The 27,873-nt window shown below is 36.8% G+C and overlaps 1 protein-coding gene across 18 annotated transcripts in view; it reads left to right on the forward strand.

Moving 5' to 3' along the window:
- Positions 1 to 27,873, forward strand: part of BLTP1 (bridge-like lipid transfer protein family member 1) — a 116,399-nt gene that overhangs the window by 51,693 nt on the left and 36,833 nt on the right. For 15 of the 18 annotated variants that reach the window (XR_013958351.1, XR_013958352.1, XM_080632924.1 and 12 more), the window contains 22 exons: positions 411 to 1,254; positions 2,160 to 2,230; positions 2,709 to 2,882; positions 3,194 to 3,314; positions 4,098 to 4,244; positions 4,623 to 4,750; positions 5,171 to 5,373; positions 9,209 to 9,406; positions 10,084 to 10,295; positions 10,670 to 10,821; positions 11,753 to 11,903; positions 12,988 to 13,140; positions 14,374 to 14,614; positions 15,605 to 15,753; positions 16,408 to 16,627; positions 17,536 to 17,694; positions 19,368 to 19,543; positions 20,075 to 20,250; positions 20,867 to 21,573; positions 22,870 to 23,109; positions 23,541 to 23,634; positions 25,142 to 25,192. Coding sequence is in view for 16 of the 18 variants with exons in the window: in XM_080632924.1 (XP_080489050.1) it covers positions 411 to 1,254; positions 2,160 to 2,230; positions 2,709 to 2,882; positions 3,194 to 3,314; positions 4,098 to 4,244; positions 4,623 to 4,750; positions 5,171 to 5,373; positions 9,209 to 9,406; positions 10,084 to 10,295; positions 10,670 to 10,821; positions 11,753 to 11,903; positions 12,988 to 13,140; positions 14,374 to 14,614; positions 15,605 to 15,753; positions 16,408 to 16,627; positions 17,536 to 17,694; positions 19,368 to 19,543; positions 20,075 to 20,250; positions 20,867 to 21,573; positions 22,870 to 23,109; positions 23,541 to 23,634; positions 25,142 to 25,192 (4,767 nt within the window). In the remaining 2 variants the exon portion in view is untranslated. The remainder of the gene's footprint in view (positions 1 to 410; positions 1,255 to 2,159; positions 2,231 to 2,708; positions 2,883 to 3,193; positions 3,315 to 4,097; positions 4,245 to 4,622; positions 4,751 to 5,170; positions 5,374 to 9,208; positions 9,407 to 10,083; positions 10,296 to 10,669; positions 10,822 to 11,752; positions 11,904 to 12,987; positions 13,141 to 14,373; positions 14,615 to 15,604; positions 15,754 to 16,407; positions 16,628 to 17,535; positions 17,695 to 19,367; positions 19,544 to 20,074; positions 20,251 to 20,866; positions 21,574 to 22,869; positions 23,110 to 23,540; positions 23,635 to 25,141; positions 25,193 to 27,873) is intronic. The other 3 variants (XM_080632929.1, XM_080632920.1, XM_080632930.1) reach the window with 3 other exon arrangements.

The raw sequence follows: 27,873 nt of genomic DNA on the forward strand, positions 1-27,873 counted from the left end.
TCTTTGTCTAGGTGGAAGTATAATTTGACTCTTGAACATGTTATGATAGAAAAAAATCTTACATTCAGCAATTTATAAAGTGTTGGTTATTTTCTAATGGTACTACTGAAATGCATTTCCTAGTTTGAATGCAAATTTAAATCCCTAATGGGGCTGGTTACCTGATCTGGGTAGAAAATTCGGTATGTGAGACAACAGTACTTGCCATTAATTTTCTTTTTTACTTCCTCTATATGTAGAAAAGTGAACTAACATGTGGCAGAATTTAGTCTGTAATCAGCATTAATGAAATAATTGCTCTGTTAATAGAAAGTCATGGAATCACTGAAGCGTTTGACAGCTGCTGTAATGCAAAAAAGTGAATCATTAATAAGAAAATAAGCAAATGAACCTTTAATTTTTGTTTCCAGTGTTGCTGTTGAGGGTGCAGGGGGCAGCCCTGCGTCCCCTGGCACCCAGGAAAAGCCTGTGGGTCAGTCTCCCCTGAGGTCTCCACTCAAACGGCAAGCATCTGTGTGCTCCACACGGCTTGGGAGCACCAAAAGCCTCACGGCAGCCTTCTATGGCGACAAGCAGCCTGTTCCAGTTGGTGTGCAGTTCAGCAGCGATGTGTCTCGCAGTGATGAGAATGTCTTGGACTCCCCAAAACAGAGGAGGAGCTTTGGTTCTTTTCCATATACTCCATCTGCAGATTCAAATTCATTTCATCAGTATCGCTCAATGGATTCCAGTATGTCAATGGCTGATAGTGAAGCTTATTTTTCTGCAGCAGAAGAGTTTGAGCCAATAAGTAGTGATGAAGGTCCAGGAACCTATCCAGGGAGAAAGAAGAGAAAAAAGCAAGCTCAGAAAATCGAATATAGTAGAGGGTCTATTTATCACAGTGTGGAAGGGCCCTTAACAAGCACAGTCCATGGAGAAATTAGTCACGATGTTAAAACATTGCCAATTAAGACTCATCCTTCACAGGCTTCGTTTGTTTCGGCTCTGGGAGGAGAAGATGATCATGTTGAGAACATATATGTCATGGAATCTGAGAAGACTGTGGAGCGTGAGCAAATAACTTCCCAGCAGCCTGTAATGGCATGTTACCAAAATTACCTTACACAGTATCAGGTGATCAACTGGTCAGTAAAGCATCCAACTAACAAAAGAACTTCAAAATCCTCATTACATCGCCCTTTAGACCTTGACACGCCAACAAGTGAAGAAAGTTCATCCTCTTTTGAGCAACTTTCTGTCCCGACTTTTAAGGTATGGAAGGTGGAGGAAAAAGGAGTAGAGAAAGGAATAAGAATTTGAAACCACTTAAAACTGCTTAGCACACCAGATGTGTAAATAAAGCTATGAGAAGTTTGGAATTTCTTTGCTTTTAGTTAAGGAATACCTTGGATTTCTAACTTCAGATCATGGGGCTATGTGGCTGTGAAGCTGTGGAACCAGAAAAGATGGAGTTAGATGGATATGTTTCTGAATTATCATTATTGCACTTAAAAATACTGCCTGTTGAGTGATATGCAGCTGAAGGATTATTTATGTGAGTTTTGTTTAAAATTTGTGTTGCACACCACTTCAGTAGCAGTACACTTAATACCAATAAGTATAATCTAGGCAGTAAATGCTTTCTGTCAAAATAAAATTGAAGCTTAAATTTAAAAAAATATTTTTGTAAATGTTTGGGGTTTTCATTTTTTGTTTTCCTCATGTGATGTGAGCATACATGCTTAAGGAAGCTGAAATGATATACATGAAAAATAATGGAAATTATATAATACATGAAAAATATATATACATGAAAAAATATATAATGCATGAAAATTATATAATACATGAAAAATAATGGAAATTATATAAAAATAGATGTCTAAGCTCTGGACTTTATCTTTTACTTCTTTGCAGCGAAAGCTTTGATTTCATGCAAATCTTTCATAGATTAGTATTTGAAGTTGTTTGGGTTTTCTTAAAGCAGCTTGTCACTATCTATGTAAAAACTTTGTAACCTAATCTCTCAGATCATTTAAAAAACTAAACCCAGGAATTTCTGTATACAGTGTTGTAGCATCTGCATATGAGAGATTTTTTTTAGGAAAAAAAATGAAAGGAGAATCTTTATTTGAAGATTCCTTAGGTATTTTTTTTTATTTTCTTTGCACTTCTAGATTGTTAAACAGGGTCTCACAGCCAGTTCATTACTGGACAGAGGCATGCAGCTTACAGGATCAACATCTAAGTAAGTTGAATACTGCATAATATTATTAGTGTATTTTTTAACAGTGGGATTTTTCTGATACTCTTGGTAAATAATTTGGCTCTTGTTAGCCCTTCGAAAATTTTATTTGTAGCACTAGTTTTCTGTACAGATGTATCTTAGAACAGTGTTCTATTATGAAATGTTTGGGTTTAGTCAGAAAAAAATTACACCGAGAAAGCATTAAATGATTTCACTTGTACCGTGTTCAAGATTACGAATTGCAACTTAATTTAAATTAATTTGGGAGATACTTATGGCAAGTGTCCATTGCATTGGCAGAAGCTCTACTTGAATCTAGGGAAAGGCCTTTCCCTGGGATTATATTTGTGTGCTTCTAAGCATTGTGGTAGAAGAAACCTGCCATTATATGCATTTTAATGAAAACTAAAATGATGCCAGGACTCTTCTGTATTTCTTTTACAAACCTAGATTATTAATATGTATTTGACTTGTTTAGTACACCGTATACTCCTTTGGAAAAGAAGCCAGCAGAAAATACAGATGATGAAACAATAACAGAAGAATGGACTTTGGATCACCCTGTCTTCCAGACACGGACAACAGCAATAGTAGAAGTAAAAGGAACTGTAGATGTAGTTCTGACTCCTCTTGTAGCTGAGGCACTGGATAGGTAATTAATTTTACTTTTACTACTGCAGTGTTAATTATGCTAAAAATCATCCAAAATCAAAGCTGGTTTGTTCAGCAAAGGTTTAGGTAAAAGGATTGAATAATGTGACTGATGGTACAGTAGGGCTCATGAATGTAATTCTGTGTTTCCCATGAAGAAGCTAAATAATGTTATGCTGACCTGTGAAGTGTCCTTCATGGCTGTCAGTGCTCATTTTTTTCTCTTTAGTGTTAATTTAAACATTATTGATGATTCCATCATGTGCAACTGGATCTTTAAATGGTCTGTTGTGGGCTTGTTTTCTCTCTTAGGTATATAGAAGCAATGGTGCATTGTGCTAGCACTCGACACCCAGCAGCAATCGTTGATGATCTGCACTGCAAAGTTCTTCGAGATGCTGTGCAGAACAGCAAGACAAGCTTCTCAGAAAATGTAAGTAAGGGAACAAGAAAAATGTGCAAACATTTGCAGGAATATTGTTTTCTATATTGAAAATAAAGAAAGCTTTAATTGAATTCAGTGATTTGAGATGTAGGGAAATGCTATATTAATTTGGAGTACATATTTATTTTTATTTTGTGCCTACTATACGTGCATTTTGGTCATACATGCTGTTCTTAGAAATTACTACAACTGATGTTCCTTATGTATTATATCCATATCAGCAGTACATCACTTCTTATTTTACAGTAGCTGGGGAGATAGTTTGAACTTTCCTCTACCTCATACAAAGTTGTGAAAGTGCATGTGTTTTTTATGCAGTTTATCTGATAGCTTAAAAAATTAATTTAGCTTGAAAATAATTGCATGGTAGCATCTACAGAATTAAGAGTTCTGTCTAAAGTTAATGACCATATCCATATGGTCATATGTATGGTTTATTAGACTTCACAATTATTTACATAATTATTTGTTTCATAATGAGTTGTTTTATATAATTTATATATGTAGGACTTAAAATTTCAGCTGAAATCTGGTCATTAGAAAGGTTATTGCAGAATGGCATTGCTACCCTTACAGATCTAGACCTCTACCGTATCTATAAGTGCTACAGTCCTTTTTCTAGAAATCATGGTATTGTGCTTTAAATGATGTTGGAATCTCTTGCTGTTTCAATACTTATAAACTATCCTGTTACTCTTTAGCTTAGGAGCTCTGAGTTTCAGTGAGAATAAATGAGATTGGTTTGTTGGTTTTTTTTTTTCCCTCTGCAAGTTATCTTCAAAGCAGGATATTAGAGGAACAAAAATAGATACTACCACTACAGGAACAACAAACCAGGGACCAGCACAGACTAATCTGTCACTTAAGCAAGATAATGTGACAGTTAAAGGTCTTCAGGCCAATGTTACTGTACCAAAGGTAACAAGTTTTTGTTTATATATTAGTAGACACGTGCCTCCCAAATTACCCTTATTTTGCATTATTAGTTCCCCAAAAGCTTAAGTGAAGCTATGTATTTGTGCTAGAGAACTAATGTTTTGAAAAGGATAGGCTGTTTTGGAGCTGCTCAATTTTATTATGGTAGGTGTGCAAGTTAAATACCAACTGCTATAGGGGTAACTGACTGCCATTTCTTTAAATTGTGTTTTTACATCTTCTAGGTGGGATGGGTTTACCTTTTATTTTTTCATTTTACTGAGAAGTATAAGCCAAGGTTGTATCAGAAATTAGTGATGTATGCTTAATATTACATGTTTTTCTAAATTACTTTACTCTTTGGGGAAATTTTGCATATAGGTGAACCTGTGTTTACTACAAGCATCTGTTGATGAATCCCCAGGAGTTTCTTCTAGCAAAACTGTGACTCATGTTTCCTTAGTAGCTTTGTGTTTTGATAGAATTGCTACACAAGTTCGTATGAATAGGTAAGAATATTACATGTTACTGTTTGTGGCTCTTAAGTTAGAAGACTTACAGTGATGCCAATTTTTTTCAGTTCGGAAGAATATTTGAAAAAGTTGTCATGTCTTAGTTAAGCAATAAAATGTGTCATCTTTGTTTTATAAATTAGCATCTAACTAGTTCTTTTAAGAAGTGGAGAAACCCTTCCAGAATAATTTTGGAACTTTAGTTTTAACTCTTTCTTACCTAACCTTATGCAGGATAAAATTAGTTTTTCCAATATTTTTTTACTGTAGCATATGTATCTTCTGTTTTACAAAGTATTCTTTTTAACACTGGTGGGCCAATGTCACTTAAAATTTTAAACAAAAATAATCAAATGAAATATGTCTGTCTGAGATTTGCTCTATTGTTGTGGTTGGTTTTCTCCCCTATACTCAAAGGGGTATAGTTGAGGAGACTTCAAGCAGTGGAGAAACTGGGAGGAATTCTGTCACATTTGATCGTTACATCCAAACCAGTAAAATGCAGCCTCAGTCTTCTGGCTCACTGAGATCCAATGCTGGAGCAGAAAAAGGAAAAGAAATCGCTGCAAAATTGAACATCCATCGTGTTCATGGGCAACTTAGAGGCCTTGATACAACAGGTAAGCCTTTTTTTGTTTAAATTGTGGAAATGTCATTTTCCTAGAAGCAAGTGCTTATAGTTGGCTTTGATCTTGTTTGGCTGTGGGTTTTTTTATCAACTCGAATATAAAGGCACTTGAATGTGGAGATTTTACAGATATTCTGAAAAGTGTGGGATGGTTGTTCTGAATTATTTTCTGCTATTCTGCTAAAGTGCTAGATTTAAATGTAGGCAGAGTGAAAATCTATCAAGAATAACTTCCGAGCAGTTGGTGTCTGCATTGTAAATATTGACATGCACTGGTAAATTTCAGTCCTGGGCTCCCTTCCTCCCAGTTATCACAGTATCACAGTATCACAGTATGTTAGAGATTGGAAGGGACCTCAAAAGATCATCTAGTCCAATCCCCCTGCCAGAGCAGGAACACCTAGATAAGGTTACACAGGAATGTGTCCAGGCGGGTTTTGAATGTCTCCAGAGAAGGAGACTCCACAACCTCCCTGGGCAGCCTGTTCCAGTGTTCTGTCACCCTCACTGAGAAGAAGTTTCTTCTCAAGTTTAAGTGGAACCTCTTGTGTTCCAGTTTGTACCCATTACCCCTTGTCTTATCATTGTTAGCCATTGAGAAGAGCCTGGCTCCATCCTCATGACACTCCCCCTTTATATATTTATATACACTAATAAGGTCCCACCGCAGTCTCCTCTTCTCCAAACTATAGAGACCCAGCTCCCTCAGCCTTTCCTCATAAGGGAGATGCTCCACTCCCTTAATCATCTTTGTCGCCCTGCGCTGGACTCTCTCCAGCAGGTCCCTGTCCTTCTTGAACTGAGGGGCCCAGAACTGGACACAATATTCCAGATGCGGTCTCACCAGGGCAGAGTAGAGGGGAAGGAGGACCTCTCTCGACCTACTGACCACCCCCCTTCTAATACACCCCAGGATGCCATTGGCCTTCTTGGCCACAAGGGCACAGTGTTGGCTCATGGTCATCCTGCCATCCACTAGGACCCCCAGGTCCCTCTCCCCTACACTGCTCTCTAACAGGTCGTTCCCCAACCTATACTGGAACCTGGGGTTGTTCCTGCCCAGATGCAGGACTCTGCACTTTCCCTTGTTATATTTCATCAAGTTTCTCCCTGCCCAACTCTCCAGCCTGTCCAGGTCCCGCTGGATGGCAGCACAGCCTTCTGGCGTGTCAGCCACTCCTCCCAGCTTAGTGTCATCAGCAAACTTGCTGACAGTACACTCAATTCCCTCATCTAAATCATTGATGAATATATTAAATAATACTGGTCCCAGTACTGACCCTTGAGGCACTCCACTAGATACAGGCCTCCAACTGGACTCCGCCCCATAGACTACAACTCTCTGGCTTCTGTCCTTCAGCCAGTTCACAGTCCACCTCACTACCTGATCATCCAGGCCACACTTCCTCAATTTAGCTATGAGGATGCTGTGGGAGACTGTGTCAAATGCTTTGCAGAAGTCAAGGTAGACCACATCCACCGCTCTGCCATCATCCATCCACAATGTTATTTCCTCATAAAAGGCTATGAGGTTGGTCAAGCATGACTTCCCTTTGGTAAAGCCATGTTGACTGCCCCTCATAACCCTCTTATCCTTGACATGCCTTAAGATGGCATCAAGGATAAGGTGTTCCATCACTTTCCCAGGGATGGAGGTGAGGCTGACCGGTCTATAGTTACCCGGGTCCTCCTTCTTGCCCTTTTTGAAGACTGGAGTGACATTTGCTTTCCTCCAGTCCTCAGGCACCTCTCCCATTTCCCAAGACTTGGTAAAGATGATGGAGAGTGGCCTAGCAATGACTTCTGCCAGTTCCCTCAGCACCCGCGGGTGCATCCCATCTGGACCCATGGATTTATGGATGTCCAGATTGCTCAACTGGTCCCTAACCCATTCCTCATGGACTAAGGCAAACTGCTCCACTGACCTGACTTCATCTGAGGTCTCAGGAGTACAGTGCTCTTCAGGACTGCCTCCGGCAGAGTAGACTGAGACAAAGGCGGCATTCAATAACTCTGCCATCTCAGTATCTTCTGTCACCAGGGCACCCATCCCATTCACCAGTGGGCCAACCTTGCCTCTGGTGTTAGTTTTATCAGCTATGTATTTGAAAAAGCTCTTTCTGTTGTCCTTTCCTTAACTTAATCCCAGTTAATCTCTCTTCAGCTACCATTTTTTGTCACCTGATGCTAGGAATGAATTACACTTCTTTGCTTTCTTACTACTTGCTAACAATCTCAAGATAGGTATAATGTGCCTGTTGTACTGGCAATTTCAGCATGACAAGCTGCAGGTTTTTGACTAATTATGGCTATAAAACTAAAATAAGACCTAGCCAATTGTCTTCCTTCTTGTTTGTGTTAAGGAAATTCCTTCAAGAGTCTATGAATTAAAGTCAGCTGCTATAACTTCCGATCCTGTAAAAGCTAACCTGGAAAAGATGCCACAAGTAGAGGCAGTTCTTGTTAAAACGGATGCAATTTTTGTGGAATATATACCAGTTAGTGCCCTGTTTTACTCTGGCGTGTAAGGATTAGGAATGTTTAGGACGTGAGGAGGTGTTCTGTGAAGCAAGTATTATTAACACACAAGAAACCAATAAACAAAACAACAAACAAAAAAACCCCACCACTGTGCAAAGATGTGAGCAGATGAAATTTGAGGAAAACAAAAGTGATAAGAGAATGTGAAAATGGTTAACTCAATTTTTACTGGGTTATAGGTAGAATTTTAGCAGCAGTGTCTTGTGTTAGATATGCTGCAGACATTGAAGAAGGCTAAGTAATTTTTAAATTCTGACCGAGAAAACTCCTCATCTTCTATTTAAAATGTTTGAGAATTTTTTTCTAGGGTTCTTAGCATTTCACGTATACTTCAAAAGTGATTGCAGTTATAAGTTGGGGTCAGAGAGTGAGGATTGGAAGTGATATAAATTGATTCAGTGTAGTTGTTTTCCTCAGAAATTTGACATTTAGCTCTGTGTGTGAGTTAATAGGTGATAGATATAAAATGATTTTAAAAGTTTATTCAGAAATGTCCCTAGAAGAAAGGATTTCTATTTAAGTTACATCCTAACATCAAAGAAATCAAGGTAGCATAGTACCCTCTTGGATCTTAGACAGTGAGGAAGAGAATGAATTTAAAACTGCTTGAGTCCGTATCATCTTAGGAATCAGTGAGACCTAGTGCTTTACATCCCTCCAACACAGACATAGACATTCTTCCAACCAAGAAGCGGTCTTTGAACTAAAATTAGAACATGATTTCTAGATATCCTTCAAGTATGCTATAGTAAATACCAAATGTGTTTCTACTAAAACGTATTGTCCGAGAACACTGTCAGTATTGCTGCCGCTGTTTGCTATTAAACCTTAGGTATTTAGTAGTAATGTTTTAGGTTGGGGGTTTTTTGGTAGTTTCAGGCCAATTACTAGTTACATATAAAAATCTGAAGATCTTGTTTATACACATGTCTTTGGAATCATGACTCTAGAAAAAGACAAAGAAAGCAAATGGGTTAGGACTGGGTATGTCTCGAAGCTTTAATTGTGTTATTTGGTCCTTATTTTTTCTGAACTTAAAAATTTCTCTGGCTGTATTAATATACCAGGAGCAAGGTGGTTCTTCCTCTTCCTATGCTTTTTTTTTTCTGCCCATGTTTCAGTTTTAATTTTTTTTCTTTCTTGCCTTTTTTTCCTCCTTCCCTTTTTCAGTATTGAGGAACTAAAGGGACAACACTCCCAAAACATTGTGAGCTTCGGAGAGGCATTTGAAGATGTAAAGTATTTTTCATTTTCTAACAAAATGATAAATGTGTTTGTTGTCACAGATATTGGAACTTGTGCAATAACAGCAATTCCTTTTGGGAAATCAAAAGTTCTTTTTACTTTGGAGGAATTGGATGAGTTCGCTTTTGTGGATGAAACAGATCAACAAGCTGTTCCAGATGTAACTCGAATTGGGCCTAGTCAAGAGAAGTGGGGTTGGATAATGTTCGAGTGTGGAATTGAAAATTTAACTATAAAAGGTAAAGCTTATATAGGCTTTATATTATTTTTTCATGAAACTAAGAGTTCTGTTGTTAGCTCCTTTAGATTAGCAATTTGATTAGAAATTGCTGAATGTGGGTAACACTAAGTAGTACACATCTATTGTAAATATCACATACTAGATTATACAGTAAAGGACCTTTTTTAGTCATCAAACCTACTATAATAATGAATGAAATAATTCCATGTAAACTGGTGTCAGCAGTTTCTGAACTGAAAGTGAGGGTAGTGAAATGAAAGTGAAGGTAGAACGCGATACTTTCACTGATCACTTAAATCATGAACTTTCAATCATACCCACAGTAAGGGTCTGCATTTAGGTGCTTTGGGAGGGGAAAGCTAGCTTCAAAAACAAAAAAAAAAGAAAATATATATGTATTTTCTGTCATCCAAGATACTCTTTTCATGAATAGTGTTTAAAAATAGTCTTCATGTGTATACCTTCATCTACTTTGAACTAGCTATGAAAAGCTCTACAAGTAGATGATTGTCTAAAAATCATAGTGATAAATGGTTATGTAGAATGGTAATGCATCTTGTTTAACCAAAATTGTATATATTTCTCCTCTTCAGTGCAGATCTTTTTCATGGGACATAACTTATAGATGTTTATGCACAGCAAACACTTACAGTCTTAGTATGGGTGCTTTTACAGGAGGAAGACAGTCTGGAGCAGTATTTTATAATACATTTGGAGTCATGGGTAAATCAAGAGATACAGAAAGAGGTGGATTGCTTGCATCGAATAACTCTTCAGATTCTCCAACTGGTAGTGGTTATAATACTGATGTGTCTGATGACAACCTTCCTTGTGATAGAATAAGTCCCTCTTCAGATATTAATGGAAATTCAGTTTCAGATGAGCAGGTATGTACCTACTATGTAGAAATGATTGGTCTTGGGTTGGGCTTTTTGTGTGTGTGGTTTTTTTGGGGGTTTGTGGTTTTTTGGGGGGTTTGTGATTAACATCCTTAATAAAAAATCTGACAATTTAACTTGTTCCAACTGTATTCATGCTGTCTACTTGCACGCTAAACTGTCAGCTTTCTGCAGGTTGCTTGGTATTATCTTGGGAGAATTGGTGGACAGCATTAGTTTGTTGTTTTGTGGTTTGTTTTTTTTTCCTAAATACATGTGAAACTATTTCTGATGAGCAGTGTGCAGCATGGTATGTCAGTGTCATGCGGTGTAATCACTTTGGAAAACAATTTTGCTTTTGACTTTGTGTTTCCTTTTTTAAGGATGAAGGGGTTGAATCTGATGATCTAAAAAAAGATATACCCTTGATGCCTCCTCCCCCAGATTCTTGCAGCATGAAGTTAACAATCAAAGAAATTTGGTTTAGTTTTGCAGCCCCTACCAACGTGCGCTCTCCAGCCCATGTATTTTCAAGGTATAATTTTACCTGATTCCAAAGAAAGTGAGAATTTTGCATTGTTAAATTGCACCTGTGTTTGGTAGATTCTGAATGTAATTTCAATAATTTTTTTCATTTCTCTGGAAATGAAAATTTTGTGTTTTACATATATCACAGTAGGTCTTGCTGCAATTTTTCATTGTTGTCATTTATATGGAAGTGTTGCTAGAAATTTTTTACACATGATTAAAAGAAGAAAGAGAATTAAAAAAACCCCCACAACAATGAAAAGTAGAAAAGAGTAAAAATCTTCCAGTAAGACTGAAATGTATGAAGGAGAAAGGCAGGAGAGGGTGTTTGTTTTGGTTAGGAGAAATGCTAGAGAAGAGAACCACTCAGTTCTTTTGGTATTCAACCTGATGCTTAACCCATGATCTTACTCCCATTGCACTACAATGTTCAAAATAAATGTTTTGAAGATAGTTTTTTCATCCTGTGTTTGTAGAATAAGCCAAATATTTCTATCTGTCAGTAGTTTAATCTCAGTATAGAGCTATAAATTAGAAAATGCTCCATGTGGTTTTGCTAATATTCTTGCCACAACCCTTCAGCAAAAGTACTTCATGACCTATTGTGTAACAGTTAATGTGGGATTAAGTCAGTGATTTCAAATCAGAAATTTGAAATTCGGTCAGAATTTCAAACTGTTTGATATCACTAGGTAATACAAATGAGAAAAGGAGGGAGTAGCAGCAGCAAGAGTGGATGGAGTCTTGAGCGTGTGAGTGAGTAAAACAAAACCTGCCTTAGGTACTTTTTTGCAAGTTGTCATTTTCTGTGCAAAAAGTCTGTAACATTGTTCCATTGCGTTCCACCTTTTTCAATGTCATTCATAGTAGCATTAGAAAATCTTGCTAATTGCTGCTGCTAAATGGGAATACCCAATTCTTTTCATTTTTCTCAATAGGCAGCTGAACCTCCTGAGTACTGCAACACCTGCAGTTGGTGCTTGGCTTGTTCCTATTGATCAAGTGAAATCCTCATTAAATAAACTAGAAACAGAAGGAACCCTGCGAATCTGTGCTGTTATGGGGTGCATTATGACAGAAGCGTTAGAGGTAAAATGACCTTTATAAAGTCAATAGGCAGAGCAGAGCAGTGTATTATGTAGTATATATATTAAAGATTATGGATATTTTCACCGGCAAACTTATAGAACCTATTATGAGCCCTTATTTCCAGAAGTGGTCACAAGAACTTGCTACCTGTGATTTTTGTAGACAACCTAAATTTCACTGAGGAAGTCTTGTGCTTCAATACAGGAGTGTACCTCCAGGTAAAATAACTGGAGTTTGTGCCTTTTGAAAGGGAAGAGTAAGAAATAATGGCTGTAGTATCTGGTATATTTTATGATGAAGGTATGTTGAATTATGAAATATTCAGGGTATCTTTCAGGAGAAATTGTGAATTTTGTGCTGCTGCAGTGTATGGAATTGTGTTTTGGACCCACTTGTTAGAGGGAGGACAAGCACAGTGAGAGTGAAACATAGCAAGAAACACAAAATAGACGAATTTTCTGTTGAAAACCAGGATTGGTAGAGCTTTCATGACAAATTGGGTGTTAACAGTGATTTGCTAATAAGCTTTTCCTGTGTAAGCAGTGTTCTGCTGTTCGTTTACTTGGCACCATCTAGTGGGAAGGTTTTGAGGTGCTACTCGTTGCTGAGATCATGTGCTCTTAAGATTGACAAATGTAGTGTTAGGATTAATTTTCTGCTGTACTGAAAAGTCATCCTTTACAGCAGTCTCTTACTGCTACTTTCCTTCCTATGTCTTTTCCCAGACTTTTCCTAGCATTAAACAACATTAAAAAAGTCCCTAGTTTTTCTATAACTGGGAACGAATAGTTTCTTTTAAAATCTCAGCTTGCTGTGCATATATGTCTATTAGTCCAGAAGCAAATTTGCGAAGTCTGCAGTTGAATCCAGCCTTCTGTTTTATTACTTTGTATAAATAAGTATCAAGTATGATTTTTCACATACGCTTTTTAAAATAAGGTAGGTATCTGTCAGGCAAATCTTTGTTGTGGAAGTTCAAAAGGGGTTACAAGTTTGTGGTACTATAGGGGAAACCTTGTAAGTCATGAGTGTGTTTTGTTTGCAAGCATGTTCACATGTGAAAAATTGTTATATTTTAATCTAGAATAAAAGTGTGCACTTTCCTCTGAGGAGCAAGTACAACAGGCTTACTAAAGTGGCTCGTTTCTTGCAAGAAAATCCTTCTTGTTTACTGTGTAATATATTGCACCATTACCTTCATCAAGCAAATTACTCTGTTATTGAGGATGCCACCATGGTGAGTTACCCTGTAAAAACGGAAATAACTCAGTGGGTTGGTTTCAAATGTACCACTTTTAATGTCTCAAAGTAGGTAACAGATTAAGGAAAGTTAACAAACAAGAAAATATAGCACAAACTCGTGTATAGCCTTAAATTGATGAGTAGATATTGCTTCTCTCATTTCATTTTCTGTCAGATCTGCTGGTTTTGTTGTGGCCTGTGTATGTGCAAATTTTTTTATCAAGTGATTTTATTAGTAAATACATGAGGAATCATAAACCTAAAAGGTGTGTCTTTAAAATTGTTAATGTCATTTTATTCAGGTTTTATTTTCCTTAAAGATAGCAGTAAAGCAGTAAAAATTCCCATCTGTAATTTTAAAATCGAATAAATCTCAAATAAGGCAAGTGTGTTATTAGCTTATTCCAAATCCTATCCTCAAAATTACTTTTCATGTCTTAGAAATACTTAAATAATGCAGACAGTTTAAGAAAAGAGCTAAAGTTGTAAAAACTTTAAGGCTTAAGTATCTAATCTTTTTCTTGTTCGTTTGGAATGTAAATGTCTGTTTTGTAGGGGTGAATAATGGTTTGAACAAATATATTTGGCATAAGGAGGAGTGTTTCTTCCTGATTTTGTGTCATTTTCATAATCCAATTCCACAGCTGTCAGATTTAAAAACTGTATTTTTCAACATATTCAGCTGAGGGCCCAGTGATCAGAAATAGCACAGTTTGTGGCAGAAATAGCCCTGTGTGATTTGAAGCTTTTTTCTTTAGCAGAATTCAGTGATGCAGTCAAAACAATCCCTATTTTTGCCTCACATTTATGTTTTTGAAATACGGCTTACCAACAACGGGGAAAAAAACCCTTATCTTACTAATTTCAGTTCTGTTTCTACAGGCAATCTAGTGCTGTTGTGAATTTTAGGCCATAGTTCAAAGCTTAATAATTACTTAAGTACTTTTTGTTTCATATTTAATAAACCTATTTCCTGTTGTTTATTTTTGGCCCCTTTGGGCTAGATCCTCAAGTCATGCAGATGGATGTGTTTAGGGTGTTCAATGAAGCTATAATTTTTACCACTTAGCTCTAAGACTTCTTGTATCTGTCATAAGCCTCTCGAGCACAAAGATTTAAGGGAGTTCTGACACCCCCCTTCTCCCTCCTGCCCCCCCTTCCCCCTCCCCCAGTTTTACTTTAAAAGGCTGTGATACGCATTTGTTGTTTTGTTTGTTTGTTTTTGAAGAGTGATGGTCTTCCTGCCTTAGTAACCTTAAAGAAAGGTCTAGTTGCCTTAGCAAGGCAGTGGATGAAGTTCATTGTGGTGACCCCAGCCTTTAAAGGAGTTAGCTTACATAGACCAACTCAGCCAGTGAAATTGCAGATGAATGCCTGCCATGACCATGAGGATGGACTTGGATTGGACAATGGAGGGGGTCTTCAGAGTGACACAAGTGCTGATGGCGCGGAGTTTGAATTTGATGCAGGTATTTTTGTGTTCTTCTATCTCCATAAGAATTAATAGTGTCAACTAGTTCTTGTCACAGCATTTCTATCTTCTTTAGTTTTAATGCTTGAATACATTATAGTCTTCTTTTCTAGAATCACTAAGCTTCTTTTTTGGAATTGTCTTAATTTTGAAGCTGCTGCTTACAATTATAGTATTATAATAATTATTATTAGTTTTGGGAAAACCAAAACAGAACACTTGTCTTTCATCATATGCTTTGTCTTGTTCTTTACTGCACAAAACACAACTTAATTATTTGCTACCTGGAAATTAGGATTCTGTTGTGACCTTCTGATGTTAGGTAGGAAGTGTAACATGGAATTCTACTAACTCTCCCAGGAATAGCTTCAAACCAACCTTTTTATTTGTTCTTTGCCAGGCAGTAGTTATCTTAAGCAGGTAGCTTAAAAAGAGAAAACCCAAAGATGTTTGTGTGTAAAACTTTTATGTAATCATACAACATGATGGACATTTTTTTGCCCCGTCTCTAAAATATTTGCTTTGCTTGAGCAGACTATTAGACTATTAGAACTAGTGAAAAATTTTAATTTCCCTCCCCCATGTATTCTATTTTGCACCAAAAATTTTGCAAGTGGCAGTTTTGCTTCCGTATACATGTATACATGTACCTATAGATGGAATTCATGCAAATGTAAGCATATTAATTCAAAAAATGATCAGCCATGCCAGAGTCAGCAAAAGAAAGTGAAATTTGGCAGTTTGCTTTTGGATTTGTAGCACAGAGCAACAGTTGTATGATATTGGAAGGACAAAAAGATTTTAAACGAAATCCAGTAGTCCCATGTCTGAGATCTTTTTATTAGTCTTAAAATTCCCTAGAAGCTGTATGTAGGTGTGTGTCAGAATTTGGAAGTTCATGACTGCTTGTAAATAAAAGTACCTAATAATAGATAATCTTGATTCACCCTATATATGCAAGTGAGAAAAATTGTTTGCTTGGTTCCAGCTACTGTCAGTGAGCATACAATGCTCTTGGAAGGAACAGCTAATCGCCCTCCACCTGCTGGTGGCTCTTCTGGGCCTGTAACTGGTGCTGATATCATGAGGAAATTATCCAAGACTCACACTCACAGTGATTCTGTTCTGAAAATAAAGGTAAGTTCCTAGTGCCATGCACAAGGGAAAAGTGGTTTGTAGCTGGCCTGTTTAGAAGCAGTTCTGCTTCTTCAGTCCTTACTGCTCACTCCTGGTTATCTTGCATGGTTTGTAGGCACCGATGCTTTGCTTAAAAACACATTTGTCTCTTACTCAATTTTGAGGGCAGAGAACCTGTTTCATAGTTTTAAACCTTTAGGCAGATCAGGAGCCTTCGGCTTGGTGCCAGAAATCCCCAGCTTCTGTTCTTGCCCTTCCCCAGAGGGTGCACTCACCATTATACTAGGGCTGGAAAAGATTTGGTCTTCAGATGAAGACCGAATACAAATGAGGCTTATATTCAGTGGTACGCACTGTTCCTCCTGCAGACTTTCTTTAGGTGAATTCTACACATCTGCAGTTCCATTTTTTTTACTTGCTAAGCTTTTAAAACTGTTTTTATTCATAAAATTATTTTAATACTTGAGAATTCAATAGCACCTTTATGCACAGTACTTGTATGGTATATAGCCTGTACCAAATGAACTGCTACTTGTCCAAAAGTTTGCAGGAATGAGAATTGTGTAGGTATTGTGTTCTCATATTCAGACCAAATGTTGCTTCCTTTTTGCCATTTACACAGAGCTTCACTAGTTTATTTGTTTTCTTCACAAGGGTATACATCCATATCATTCCCTAAGCTACACTAGTGGAGACACAGCTACAGATTCACCAGTGCATGTTGGCCGTTCTGGAGCGGCTGTCAAAGAAAGCCCAAGAAAAGAAAGTCTGCTCAGCTATCTTACTGGGAGTTTTCCTAGCCTGCATAATCTGTTGGAAGGGACTCCTCAAAGAAGTACAACTGCAGTCAAAAGTAGTTCTTTAACAAGAACAGGTACGATGCAGCTTCAGTAAGCTAAAGGGGAGGGGAAAGAAGGATTGGTTTTATTTTAATGATTTAGAAAAGGTATTATATTTTCACTGTAAGTTATCATTTCTGTTTAACATTTCATCTCCCCACTCTCTCCCTCCAAATAAGAATCATAGGCTTTAATAGCAGTTCCTAGATATTGCTATATCATACCATTTCCTGTAAACAAACCGCGAGTGCATCAGATTGGGAAAAGAAATTAAAACTAACAACATAAATAAAATATTTTCCTTTTACTTAGCCTTACTAATTTTAGAGTATAATACATAATTACTTAAATGAGTCTTCTTGAATGAATAAGGAAATGATCTTTCTGTATTTGGCAATTTTTCTTGACCTTGTCAGTAGCTCAGAAAATGGACAGAAACTAATGTTACAGTAACTTCATTTTTGTATAATGATTTGCATATTTTTAGTAATGGTCTTTTGAACAAATGTGTTTTATAGAAGTTTGAAATACACACATTGAAATTTGAATGTTCTGTATTATTGGTCAGAATGCATTATTATAGTTTATAAAAAGAAAACCAGATAAGTTTGATACTGCATTCATTTTGTTTAAAACCTCTCTCCTTTGCTGTCAGGGAATGAAGTTTTATTCAGAAGAAAAGGTATTTTGGCTTCTTAATGACTCTTTTCCTCTAATTACTGGTAGAGATGAGCAAATACACGTGCAACATTCATTAGTGTCATAGTATAACTTCCGTGGTGTAGTACCTGTAGTGCTATTTGATGCATAATTTACTGGAATAAACTTTAAGGATTAGACTTTACTTGTATAGTAAATAGACATCAGTAAAATTATTGCTGCATTCCTGTTTTTTGATTATTTTGATGCAACAAATGCTAAAGCTTCTGATTTTTCTGTATAGGAAATACTGTGGCCACAGACATGTTATCTGAACATCCTTTGCTCTCTGAACCATCTTCTGTGAGTTTCTATAACTGGATGTCAAATGCTGTGGGCAACAGAGGAAGTGTAGTACAGGAAAGTCCAGCCACCAAATCTGGACACAATAGTCTTCCAACAGGTATTGCTAATTATAGCTGGATGGATTTAAGAGATGATTCTGGGTTGGCTGTTCTGTGTTTACCACGTTCTTTCTAAAAGTAATTGAGCAAGAGACTTAAATTTAACAGACATAAATACTACTTGTGGGAATTCTTAGCAAACCAGAAAATGAACAAATGTGATTTAAACAAAATTGTTTTCATTTCCCTCACCCTGCCTCTGAAAATGTAGCTTTTTCTTATATTTGGAACTGTAAACGTAGGTTCCAAAACCATGTGTAGCTGCCCACAGCTAAACCATAAAATCATCCTCAGTTGCAGAGTTCCTTGGATCTTGTTATTTTTAATCTAATTTGCATGTGCTAGGTTTGTAATAAATATTTTATAGGTTGGAATCCTTGCTCTTTCTCAGTTCTGCTTTGAGACTAAACATAAACCTCTATTTTGAGTATATAGTTCTTCAGGGATGGGAAGTCATCAGTTGGTGTAAGGGAAGTGAGAAAAGGAAATATACATAACTGAAAGTCTTAAGTGTATTAAAGAAACAAATACATAACGAATTATTGTGGCTTGCTTATTATTTTTGTAAGCCTGGCATCCTCAAAGGTGTATATCTTGATTTTCTTTTTCACTAACACTGAATTTGAATGTTTCTTCTACTAACAGTCTTTCAAGAGTAATATATTAATCTCAGGCAACAACAAGTTGTTCTAATTTGTTTTTAATATTGAACAAATGATCCTACAAAACATCTTTGTGTTGTACATACTGCTTAACTGGTGTGGCTTCTCTGTAAATTGGAATGTGTTTCTCTGAAAAAAGAATCACAGGGTAGAAGTATAGCTTTCAAATTTTTGTTCCCCCAACCCTTCCCCCCAGCTATACTTTTTTCTACTGAAACTGTGACAGTTTATTCATAAGCTCATGTTCCTGTGATTAAGACTTAGTCATTTTAACTCAGACACAGATCTATCCAAACCAGTTTTCTGTGAAAGTGTGTAGTCATGGTGCTTTTTGGTACAGTGAGCTTGAGTTTTGGAGAACCAGGATTAATTTATACTGACCTAGCAACTCTGTCTCAATGGTGGTTGATTAAGTCCTGTCCAGCCTAAAGATGCAGGAGATTGAGCATTGCCCTTGTGCTGCAAGTCTGATTGTTCATGAGTAGGACAACTGCAGGGAAGTGGCTGTCCATAGTAATTTTTATGAAGACCATATTTGACTAGAGACTAATCTATAGACATCTAATTAGTGGATCTTGCACTGGGACTAGTAAAACCCAGAAGCTTATAGCACACTGAAAGCCGAAAGAAAAGTATCTGCAACTGTAGCTAATCTTTCTTTTGATTGATGGTGTAGGCTACTCAACCTATAAACTATTTCAGTTTAAACAGGAGTGAAGTACCCTGTAGAATGCAGTAAATGCAAAAGGCCTTGGAAAGGAGGGCAAAAAGAAGGAAATATTTTTGTGCTGTCCAGATATGAGTTGGGATATCTCTATTACCAGTTTCAGCAATATCAGACTGTTTCTTTACACTGAATGCGAATTTTGTGAGGTTATAGACCTGACTAGGGCTCTGACTTTCTATGTGTATGGCATGTGTTTCTATATAACTAATCTTGCTGAATTAATAGAGTTGGTGGTGTTAAAATTTGCTGTGGTGTTAGTGTTCCATGAGTATTTATTTTTCAGGTGTGGCACCCAACCTTCCTACTATACCCTCTGCTTCAGACTTCAACACAGTTTTGTCTAGTGACCAGAACACCCTGGATGGCACACACTCACAACATAGCACCAGTCAGGATGACATTGCAGGTGTAGAAGAGGGGAATCAGGGGTTTCCTGCTGTGCAGCTAGCAGATGCACAGGTAAGTGTGGTTTGCTGATGTATTTTGGAGTTCTGTAGGGAAAAAATATCACTTAAGAAAAAAAAAAAAAAAAAGAGGTCTTACAATGGTGAAAATGTTATCCTGTTTTTGTACACATTTCCTATGCATTCCTATGCAAAAATGAAAAGCTCAAGAAACCTCTGACGTGTCCTATAACAAACTTTATGAATGGTGATTAATAGGGCATTTTTTTATAACTCCAAAGAACCTATTAGAATACTTATGAGATTAACGTAGTTCTCCAGAGTAGATTCACTGAGCAGAACATGCAGAAGCTCCCATAGCTAAGCATTCAATGCTAGCTTGCTGTGTAGTCAATCTTCTTACTCAGAAAGTCCATAAAGCTTCTCTATTGCCTTACTTTCTGTTTTACAGCACTGTCAATAAAACTTAAACATGTTCTATATTATGTAGCTGACATTGTAAATATTGTAGACCAACAAATGATGGAGTGAGATTATAGGAATAATCTGGACAATAAGGAGTAAATCAGTGGGTTTTGTTTTGTAGGTTGTTTTCAAACCTCTTCTGAGTTACACAGGAATTCAATCTCAGGATGCAATGCCACTCTGCTATAGAATGTACTTTGGAGAGTACCTTTCCTTCTCAGGAACTTTGGACTGCCTAAGAGCAGATATTGTTGATTCAGATACAGCAAAGGAAAGAAAAAGCAAGCGAGCTCGAAGGTATGTTGTGAGATATTTGAAAATATGTATATTGGTTAAAGAACAGAAAATAGGTTTTTCATGTGGAGTTACAGAATTCCAAAGCACTTCCATAGAATAAGGAGCAGCCCTTTATTCTTCTAATCGTACTAGTTTTGTTTTGCTGTTAGAATATTATTATTTTTTTAATCTTTTTACAGAAAGGTGTGGAAATTTTAAGTGTTTGCATCTCAGCTGCTTTTGAAAATTGGAGTTTGGGGAAGGGAGAGCTGGTGGGAATAATCTTAGGGGACATTTGAGAAGCTCTTAAATGCTGTTTTGTAATTAATTCTGTAAATGAGGTTGTTAATTTCAGTTTAAATGCTGAATCTTCCCCCCACCAATTTTGAGTAAAGCTTTTGGTTATGATTCAAAGATTGGGTGCCAAAATAACGTTGAACTGAATGATTACTGTGTTAGTAGTATGCAGTATGGAAGAATAAAAGTTCATTTGCTATATTTAGAACTGTGGTAAGAAGGTGATATCCTAAGGGGAATAAAAGGTTGGATTCCGTAAATTAGATGTACCACTGAGTAAAAAAGTGTTTGACTCCATAGAAAGAAACAAAGTAATAACTTGTATTTTTAATTTCCTTAGGCAAGGAGCTGTCAATCTTCCCCCTCTGGAATTCAAACCGGCACTGATGTTGGAAACTTTCAGTATTAGTGCTGTTGTAATGGAGAAATCCATGTGCACACCTCATAACTCCACTAATGCCCTCTCTTTTCATGATTTGAATAAACGCTATTATAATACTTTCCACTGTAATTTCACAATTTCTTGCCAGTCCATAAGCCAGCATGTAGACATGGCACTGGTTCGTCTAATTCATCAGTTCAGTACAATGATTGATGATATCAAAGCCACACAGACGGACATCAAACTTAGCAGATACACAGCTGGATCAGCCTCTCCGACACCTACTTTTAAAACCCGCAAACACAGAGACTTCCGCTCTTCTGACTTCAGCCGAAGCTCTCGAGGAAGTCTTAATGGAGGTAACAGAGTGAACAACACCAAGAACAAACGAACAAACAATGAGAACAATAAAAAAGAAGCTCGAAACAAGAATTCCTTGGGGAGGTCAGAAAGAAGAACTTCTAAAGTATCCAGGAAAGGTTCGAAAGATGTAGTTGACCACATGACCATTCATATGGATGATTCTGACTCTATTACTGTGTCGGAACAGAGTGAACCTTCTGCTGAGTGCTGGCAAAATATGTACAAACTGTTGAACTTCTATTCACTCATTTCTGATCCAACTGGGATTTTAGAAAAGTCTTCTGAAACTTTTGGTCCAACAGGTAAACTAGTTCATGAATCCAAATATTTTAGATTGTGTGCTTTAGCTTAAGTGTACTCTTCTAAAGCTTGATCATAAGGTGGTTTTTGAAAGTTTCCAATGCTATTTAACTCATATTAGAGGGACAAGTGGTGAGGATGGGTGGAGAGAGCTTGGAATTATTTCACCAAGATGTTGTATAAAAGAAAAAGAAAAAAAATATCTTTTCCCGCCTTTATAGTATGCTTTCATTCTTTCAGTGCTAGACTTAGTCAAATATGTGTTAACTGATTGGTTTTAAACTCAGATATTGTTGTGCAGCTCTGTTAATCTGAATTTGCACTGAGCGTGGGACTGTGTTAAAAGGTCCACGTTTCTGGTTAATTGAGTGAATTGAGTTTGATCCTCCCTAAGTGCTATTTTGTTTTCAAGCAGCTGGTGGAAGTGCTGTATATTCTCATTTTTGAACATACATAAGCACATGCATAAGTGATCCCGATGGACGGAATTTCTGGCCCTGGGAGTGACTGAGTAAAAATATAAACTGAAGTACTGATTTTGATGAAGTCCAGCAAAGATTATAGGTGTTAGGGCCATAATTTCACCAAAAGCTTGGAGGTTTGGGGTCATCATTGCTCTCTATTTCCAATGTATTTTAGCACAGCAGCGTAAATACGAGACCTGACTTGGCATCATACTTTTTGTGGTGAACTTAGATTGCTGTAAATGTGAAGGGATGGTACAGTTCCTAGTAAGGCATATTCTCTTCGGACTTATTCTAACTGAAGAATGAAAAACTGAGAAAATTGAAAAACTGAGAAAATGTTAAAAAGAGGGCAGTATCTTTCATGCACAGAATATCATATCCATAGCCATGATATCTCTACAGAGGGTAATTTTTTTTACATTGTTTTTATGCTCTGAGTGTTGAAAAGGAAAACTTGTGCATCCAAAACTAAATTGTAAAAACCTTTGGCTATGAAATGACAAAAAAAAAAGCAATAGGACAAAATAGTGTCAGCACATTTTTATTGTATGACCATAAAATCACATAAATATGAATATTTATAGAATGTACATAAGAATATATTTTTGAATAATAATGAAATCACATCACTAATTATTCTCCCCACTGTGTCTTGGATTTGGTTCAGTTGCAATGTTACTGGAGTGGAATAAGCGAGCCACAGATAATTTGCCTAAAGAGTTTGCTTGATGTGCAAGATACATGAACTTTCATTTCAAATACAAATATAGATCAGATATACCAAGCATTTCTTGTAAAGTATCCTTAAGTGACTCCTTTGTATTTTTGTAGGTGTTCGAAGCCCAACCGAACCTGCTTGTAGAGTAGTGTTTGAGAACGAACAGGATAACGGCAGAGACGCGCAGAGGAAGCGCAGCCTGGTGACTTCGGAGCCACAGCATGTGACTCTCATAGTCTTTGGGATAGGCATGGTGAACCGAACTCATCTGGAGGCAGACATTGGTGGACTAACCATGGAGTCTGAACTGAAGAGAATCCATGGCAGTTTCACCCTGAAAGAGAAAATGAAAGGTGGGATAAGCTAAAATGTACTCTAATGAAATGCAGTGGCAGCTTTACATGTTTATTTGGGTGCATACCTATAACCAGTACCTATACCTGCATGTGTAATAGGGTTTAGATGTAAATAACGTACATTATGTCTGTGTATAGATAGTATAATAACATTCAACAAGTTGTTTTGAAAACTATTACTAGGGTGCTGAAGGATTTTAAAAGGATGCAAGATTTTCAGAAAATGCTGTGAAGGAAAAACTTATGCAAGTTATCCTTTAATTTTTAAAATTTTCATTCTTGTCACAATTTAAATTTGATGTTATTTTATGTGACTACTGAAATAGTAATTTTTCAATTATTTTCCTGCTATTATTTTTGAAAGCAGTAGGCATACCTAGAAGTATTTTACTTGAATAAAATGCTGTTAAATATCTTTTTTCTTAAAGATGTACTACATCAAAAGATGACTGAGACGTGTGCCACTGCTCACATAGGAGGTGTCAATATTGTCCTGCTGGAGGGAATTACTCCAAATATCCAGTAAGTATGAAGCCTAAAAATTTTATATTGGTCAAGTGCATAGAAGTGGTATCAGATGTGTCACAGGTATGAGTGACAGCTGAGTGAAGGTATGTAGCTTAATATGGTGAAAGCATTGGTGATATGTCTTAAGATAGAATCCATGAAGTCAGAGTTTGGTGGCAAATTATGTAGTTGTTGCAGAATTAGGTTTGAGTTTGACTTGTATTTGCATGTGCCCATTGACAAGAGACTTTTCTATAAAAGGCATATCTGAGTAAACTGAGAAGGAATATGGTGAACGTTAGTAGTAAGTTTCAGTTTAGGGCATCCGATCGCACAAATCTTAGACATAGTTACATGAGTATAAACACTCCTGTTCCTTTCTATTTCTAGTAAAAGATATTAGTAAGGTCAGAACTGATTGTATGATCACAGTGTAAACGGGTAAGTGACCTAATTGAAGAGTTGTACATGACAGGCCTTCTTGTACAAAGAAGAAATTAAATGTCATGTAATCTGAGCTTTCTGCACCAATTCTGTTCCATGTGGTGTATGCATAGAAATTTATTACGTTGTGTGTGTCTTTTCTCTTATGCTTCTTGTTGCTTTTTGAAGCTTACAGATTCCATTAAACCATACAAGATTTCTAGGTAGACTTTTAGGGAGTATTTAACCTGCTGATGCTGATTATTCCCGTGTAAGATCTGTGTTGTTTCATTAATGGATATATTTTTGAACTCCCATGATTCTTTGCGTTATTTTTACCCTTCCGTATCTCCACCCTTTATATAATTGACACAACTTGGCAGGAGTGGGCAAGAGAATTACTTTTTGTACATGAATATCTGAAATGACTGGCTTAGCATCCACATTTTTACTTTTTTTCTTTTTTTTTGGTGAGGTTTACAAACTCTGAAAGGGCATGCATTATTTTTCTTTATTTCTAGCTGAACTTGTTTATGTTTGAGTTGCAAAACAACAATTGAACTACAACTCTTTGTAATGTAGATCACCCTCATGTGGTTTGATGTTAGCTGGGTAACTCTCAGTATGTGATACGGTTTTAGAATGCTAATGTTGTAGAAAAGGGTCTAAATAATGTGACTTGAGTTTCTCCTTTTAATTCCTATTTAGTTTGGAAGATGCTATATAGAACTTAAAACATATAGAATTTTATTAAGTTCCCCAGCTAAAGCACTTATAATAAGTGTGTTATAGAGGCATAAATATAAATTCTAATCTGACAGCTATGTAGAGTTTCTGAAGGTGACTGAGGTTCTTCATGTGTGTTTTACATCATAATCTTACTGAGCTTTCATACAGGAAGGGTACAAAAGGACAGGGGGCAAAACAATGATAAGTCTTTAACACCAAACCCTAACAAACCCAAAACCTTCACTTTGGTAAATTTGAGAGTAAGTGTCATATTGTGGGTTACAAGTAATTAACTGACTAATTTTGCATGAATGTTTATTCTTTATTTGCTTTTTGTTTTTCTTGCTTTCTCTTCAATCTTCATCTGTAGACTGGAGGATTTTCCCACATCTCCTACAAGCACAGCCAAACAAGAGTTTCTGTATGTCATATTATTATGTTTAATAGTCTTGCAATTAACTGTGTTGTGCAGCTGATGGCTGTGTTCCTGCTGTGTGTGATTGTGTAGGCAGACGTTTGTTGAATACGTTTTAGTTTAACATCTAATATTATCTAGATAAGCTTTTAATGTAGCCTGCTAAATATCTGTCCAACAAAACCCTTGCAAATATTAACAATCTAGCATTAGAGACAGATACTATACAGTCTCTACTGTACTGTTGGAATGGTTTCACTGGCTGTTAAGTTCTTTAGATCTGCTTCTATGCTTAATGAGGTGGAATAATGATCATAAATGTAAAGGAACAGACAAGCTCCATGTACTTTGAACCTGTTAAGGAACTGAAGTGCTTAGAGAGATAATACCTGTTGTGATTTCAGCATGAATAGGATTATTCCTTTTGTCTCTTTACCTCTGTGCTATGTTTAATTGCCAGGCATGCTGACCAGTTTATGCCAATGCAAAATGTTTTCCTTAACATTATGCCTGTGCCTCTACTGCTAATGAAGGTGACACTCTTCATGTTCCTTAGATCAATGTGTGTAAGTGTAGGTCTTTTCTCTCACAAAAGATGCAGTCTTTTCTTTGTAGTTGCTTTTTTAGTTCTGATGCTAAAATCTAGAGGGTCTCACTACAGTAGTGGTCAAGGTGGGAATTGTTGCGTTGCCAACCTAGAAGCCCTGTTGTACAGTGACCCTCCAGTACTCTGAAAAGGAAAGTTATGTAGCCAAAAAGTTGCCAGGCTGCTCTTTTTCCTTTCTGTCTTTCTGTCTTCTAATATTTTTTTTTTTTTTTCTCTTTCCCTTTCTCAAAGTAGTATTCTGATCCTGGGTTGATTTTGCTGTCTGTTACAGCATTTGTGTATAGTCAGTGTTGTGAAAATATAGGTTTAACTTCAAATGTTCTTATAGATGGTATCTCTGGAAGGAGAGGTGATGGACTGTAAAATTGTAAGTGGTGTAAAGAAAATCTTAAGGGGTTTTTTTGTTCCTTTTTTCTGGTAGCAACATTAAACCAACATAAGAAAGTACATTTTTGCATAGGTCATCACTGAATAGTTGAATTCATTGCCATATGATGTGGTCAATGAAGCATAAATGATTAAAAGGTGAGATGGATCTGGTGGTGAGTCCTGAACATGCACAGCCTCTGGCTCAAAAAGGAAACTCCTGATGGTTAGAATTAAGGGAAGGATCACTTCATTTATACCCCAAGTATCTGCTGCTGCATGAATTTTCATCTGACTTGCTGTGATAGTTCCTGTGTGTTACAGGCCTCTAGCTGACATCTGTTTCCCCTTTTTTCTCACATTCCCAAAAATCTGTTAGGTTGAGTGGTGGCCTTGTAGCCAGTTCTGCAGTGAGACAGCGACTTTTTTCACAAGTTTGTCTGGAGAGTGATTATTTGTGGAATTGCAGGTTGGATGGGGCTTTGAGCAATCTAGTCTAGTGGAGGGTGTCCCTGCAGGAGGGTTGGAACTGGATGATCTTTAAGGTCCCTTCCAACCCAAACCATTCTGTGATTCTGTGATGCAAGAGCATAAAATTACTTCTGAATGTATTACTAGTATATAACTTAAATATTGATGAAAGATTTTAGTAATATTCAATGGCATAGCACCGTAGGTATGCTAACTTCAGATATCTCATGGGCAGTGCTTATTCCAAATAAATGTATAGCCTCACAATTGTTCTGCATTTCATTCTGTCATGGAAGCAGGCTCTTTGTAGACCAGACAAGTGACAGCAAAATTAATTTATTGGAAATTCCTTGGCAAAGAAGCACAGTTAATATTGCTGGAATCTGATCCTCCTGCAACAGCTATATTGATGAGTTGGTTAGTTGGTTTGGGGTTTTTTGTTTGTTTTTTAATTAAGGAAGTACTTCAAATGATATGAATTCATGTGTTTGGAATTGACTGTAAATTCAGTACAGACTTTAACTCCAACTAATCTTATTTTTAACTTCTACACAAAGATAGGTGAAGAGTAGACTGTCTGTCTGGTACAGGTCTGGAGGAGATCTTGCAGATTCCCTTAAATTAAAAGTTGTTCTTGTGATGCTTGAATAGCTGATGTAGTAGAATTTTGTGTTATAAATGGGGAAAAAAATGTATTCTTCATTGGCTTCACAATAGCTCAGTCGGAATGGAAGCAGGAAGCGAGTGGGAAATAAGCAAACATTAACAGAAATAATCGTGTATTTTTCTTTTAAAGAGGTGGATTAAAATAAGCCTGTCCCTTTCTTGAGTAATGCTTATTTGTAGGAAGCTTTTCTGAAAATACTTGTGAATTAAGATTTGTTTCCTCCTTCATATTTGTGTAAATTCTTCACATATTTTGAGATCGTTTCTATTTGGCAATCTACCCTAATATATTAATCCATAACTGCTTTGGGTTGCTTGTAGGTCTTGCACAGAGGTGAAAATCTAAATCTGTTTCTAGAGCTTCAGTAATTGAATTTGCTGTTGATAGGCCTGTGGTTGCATTACAATGTCATTAAAAGCAGGATGATGCTGGGGTTTGTTTTTTTTGTTTTTTATTTCCACACCTGGGATGCTTTGTTCTAGCTGATACTGTAACGTCAGAATAAGGAGCCCTGTGTTAGACTTCACAGAAGAAACATTACTTAGGGAGTAGAATTCATAGAATATTGTAGCTTTC

Source organism: Psittacula echo (genome assembly GCF_963264785.1).
Source record: "Psittacula echo genome assembly, chromosome: 1".
NCBI lineage: Eukaryota > Metazoa > Chordata > Aves > Psittaciformes > Psittacidae > Psittacula > Psittacula echo.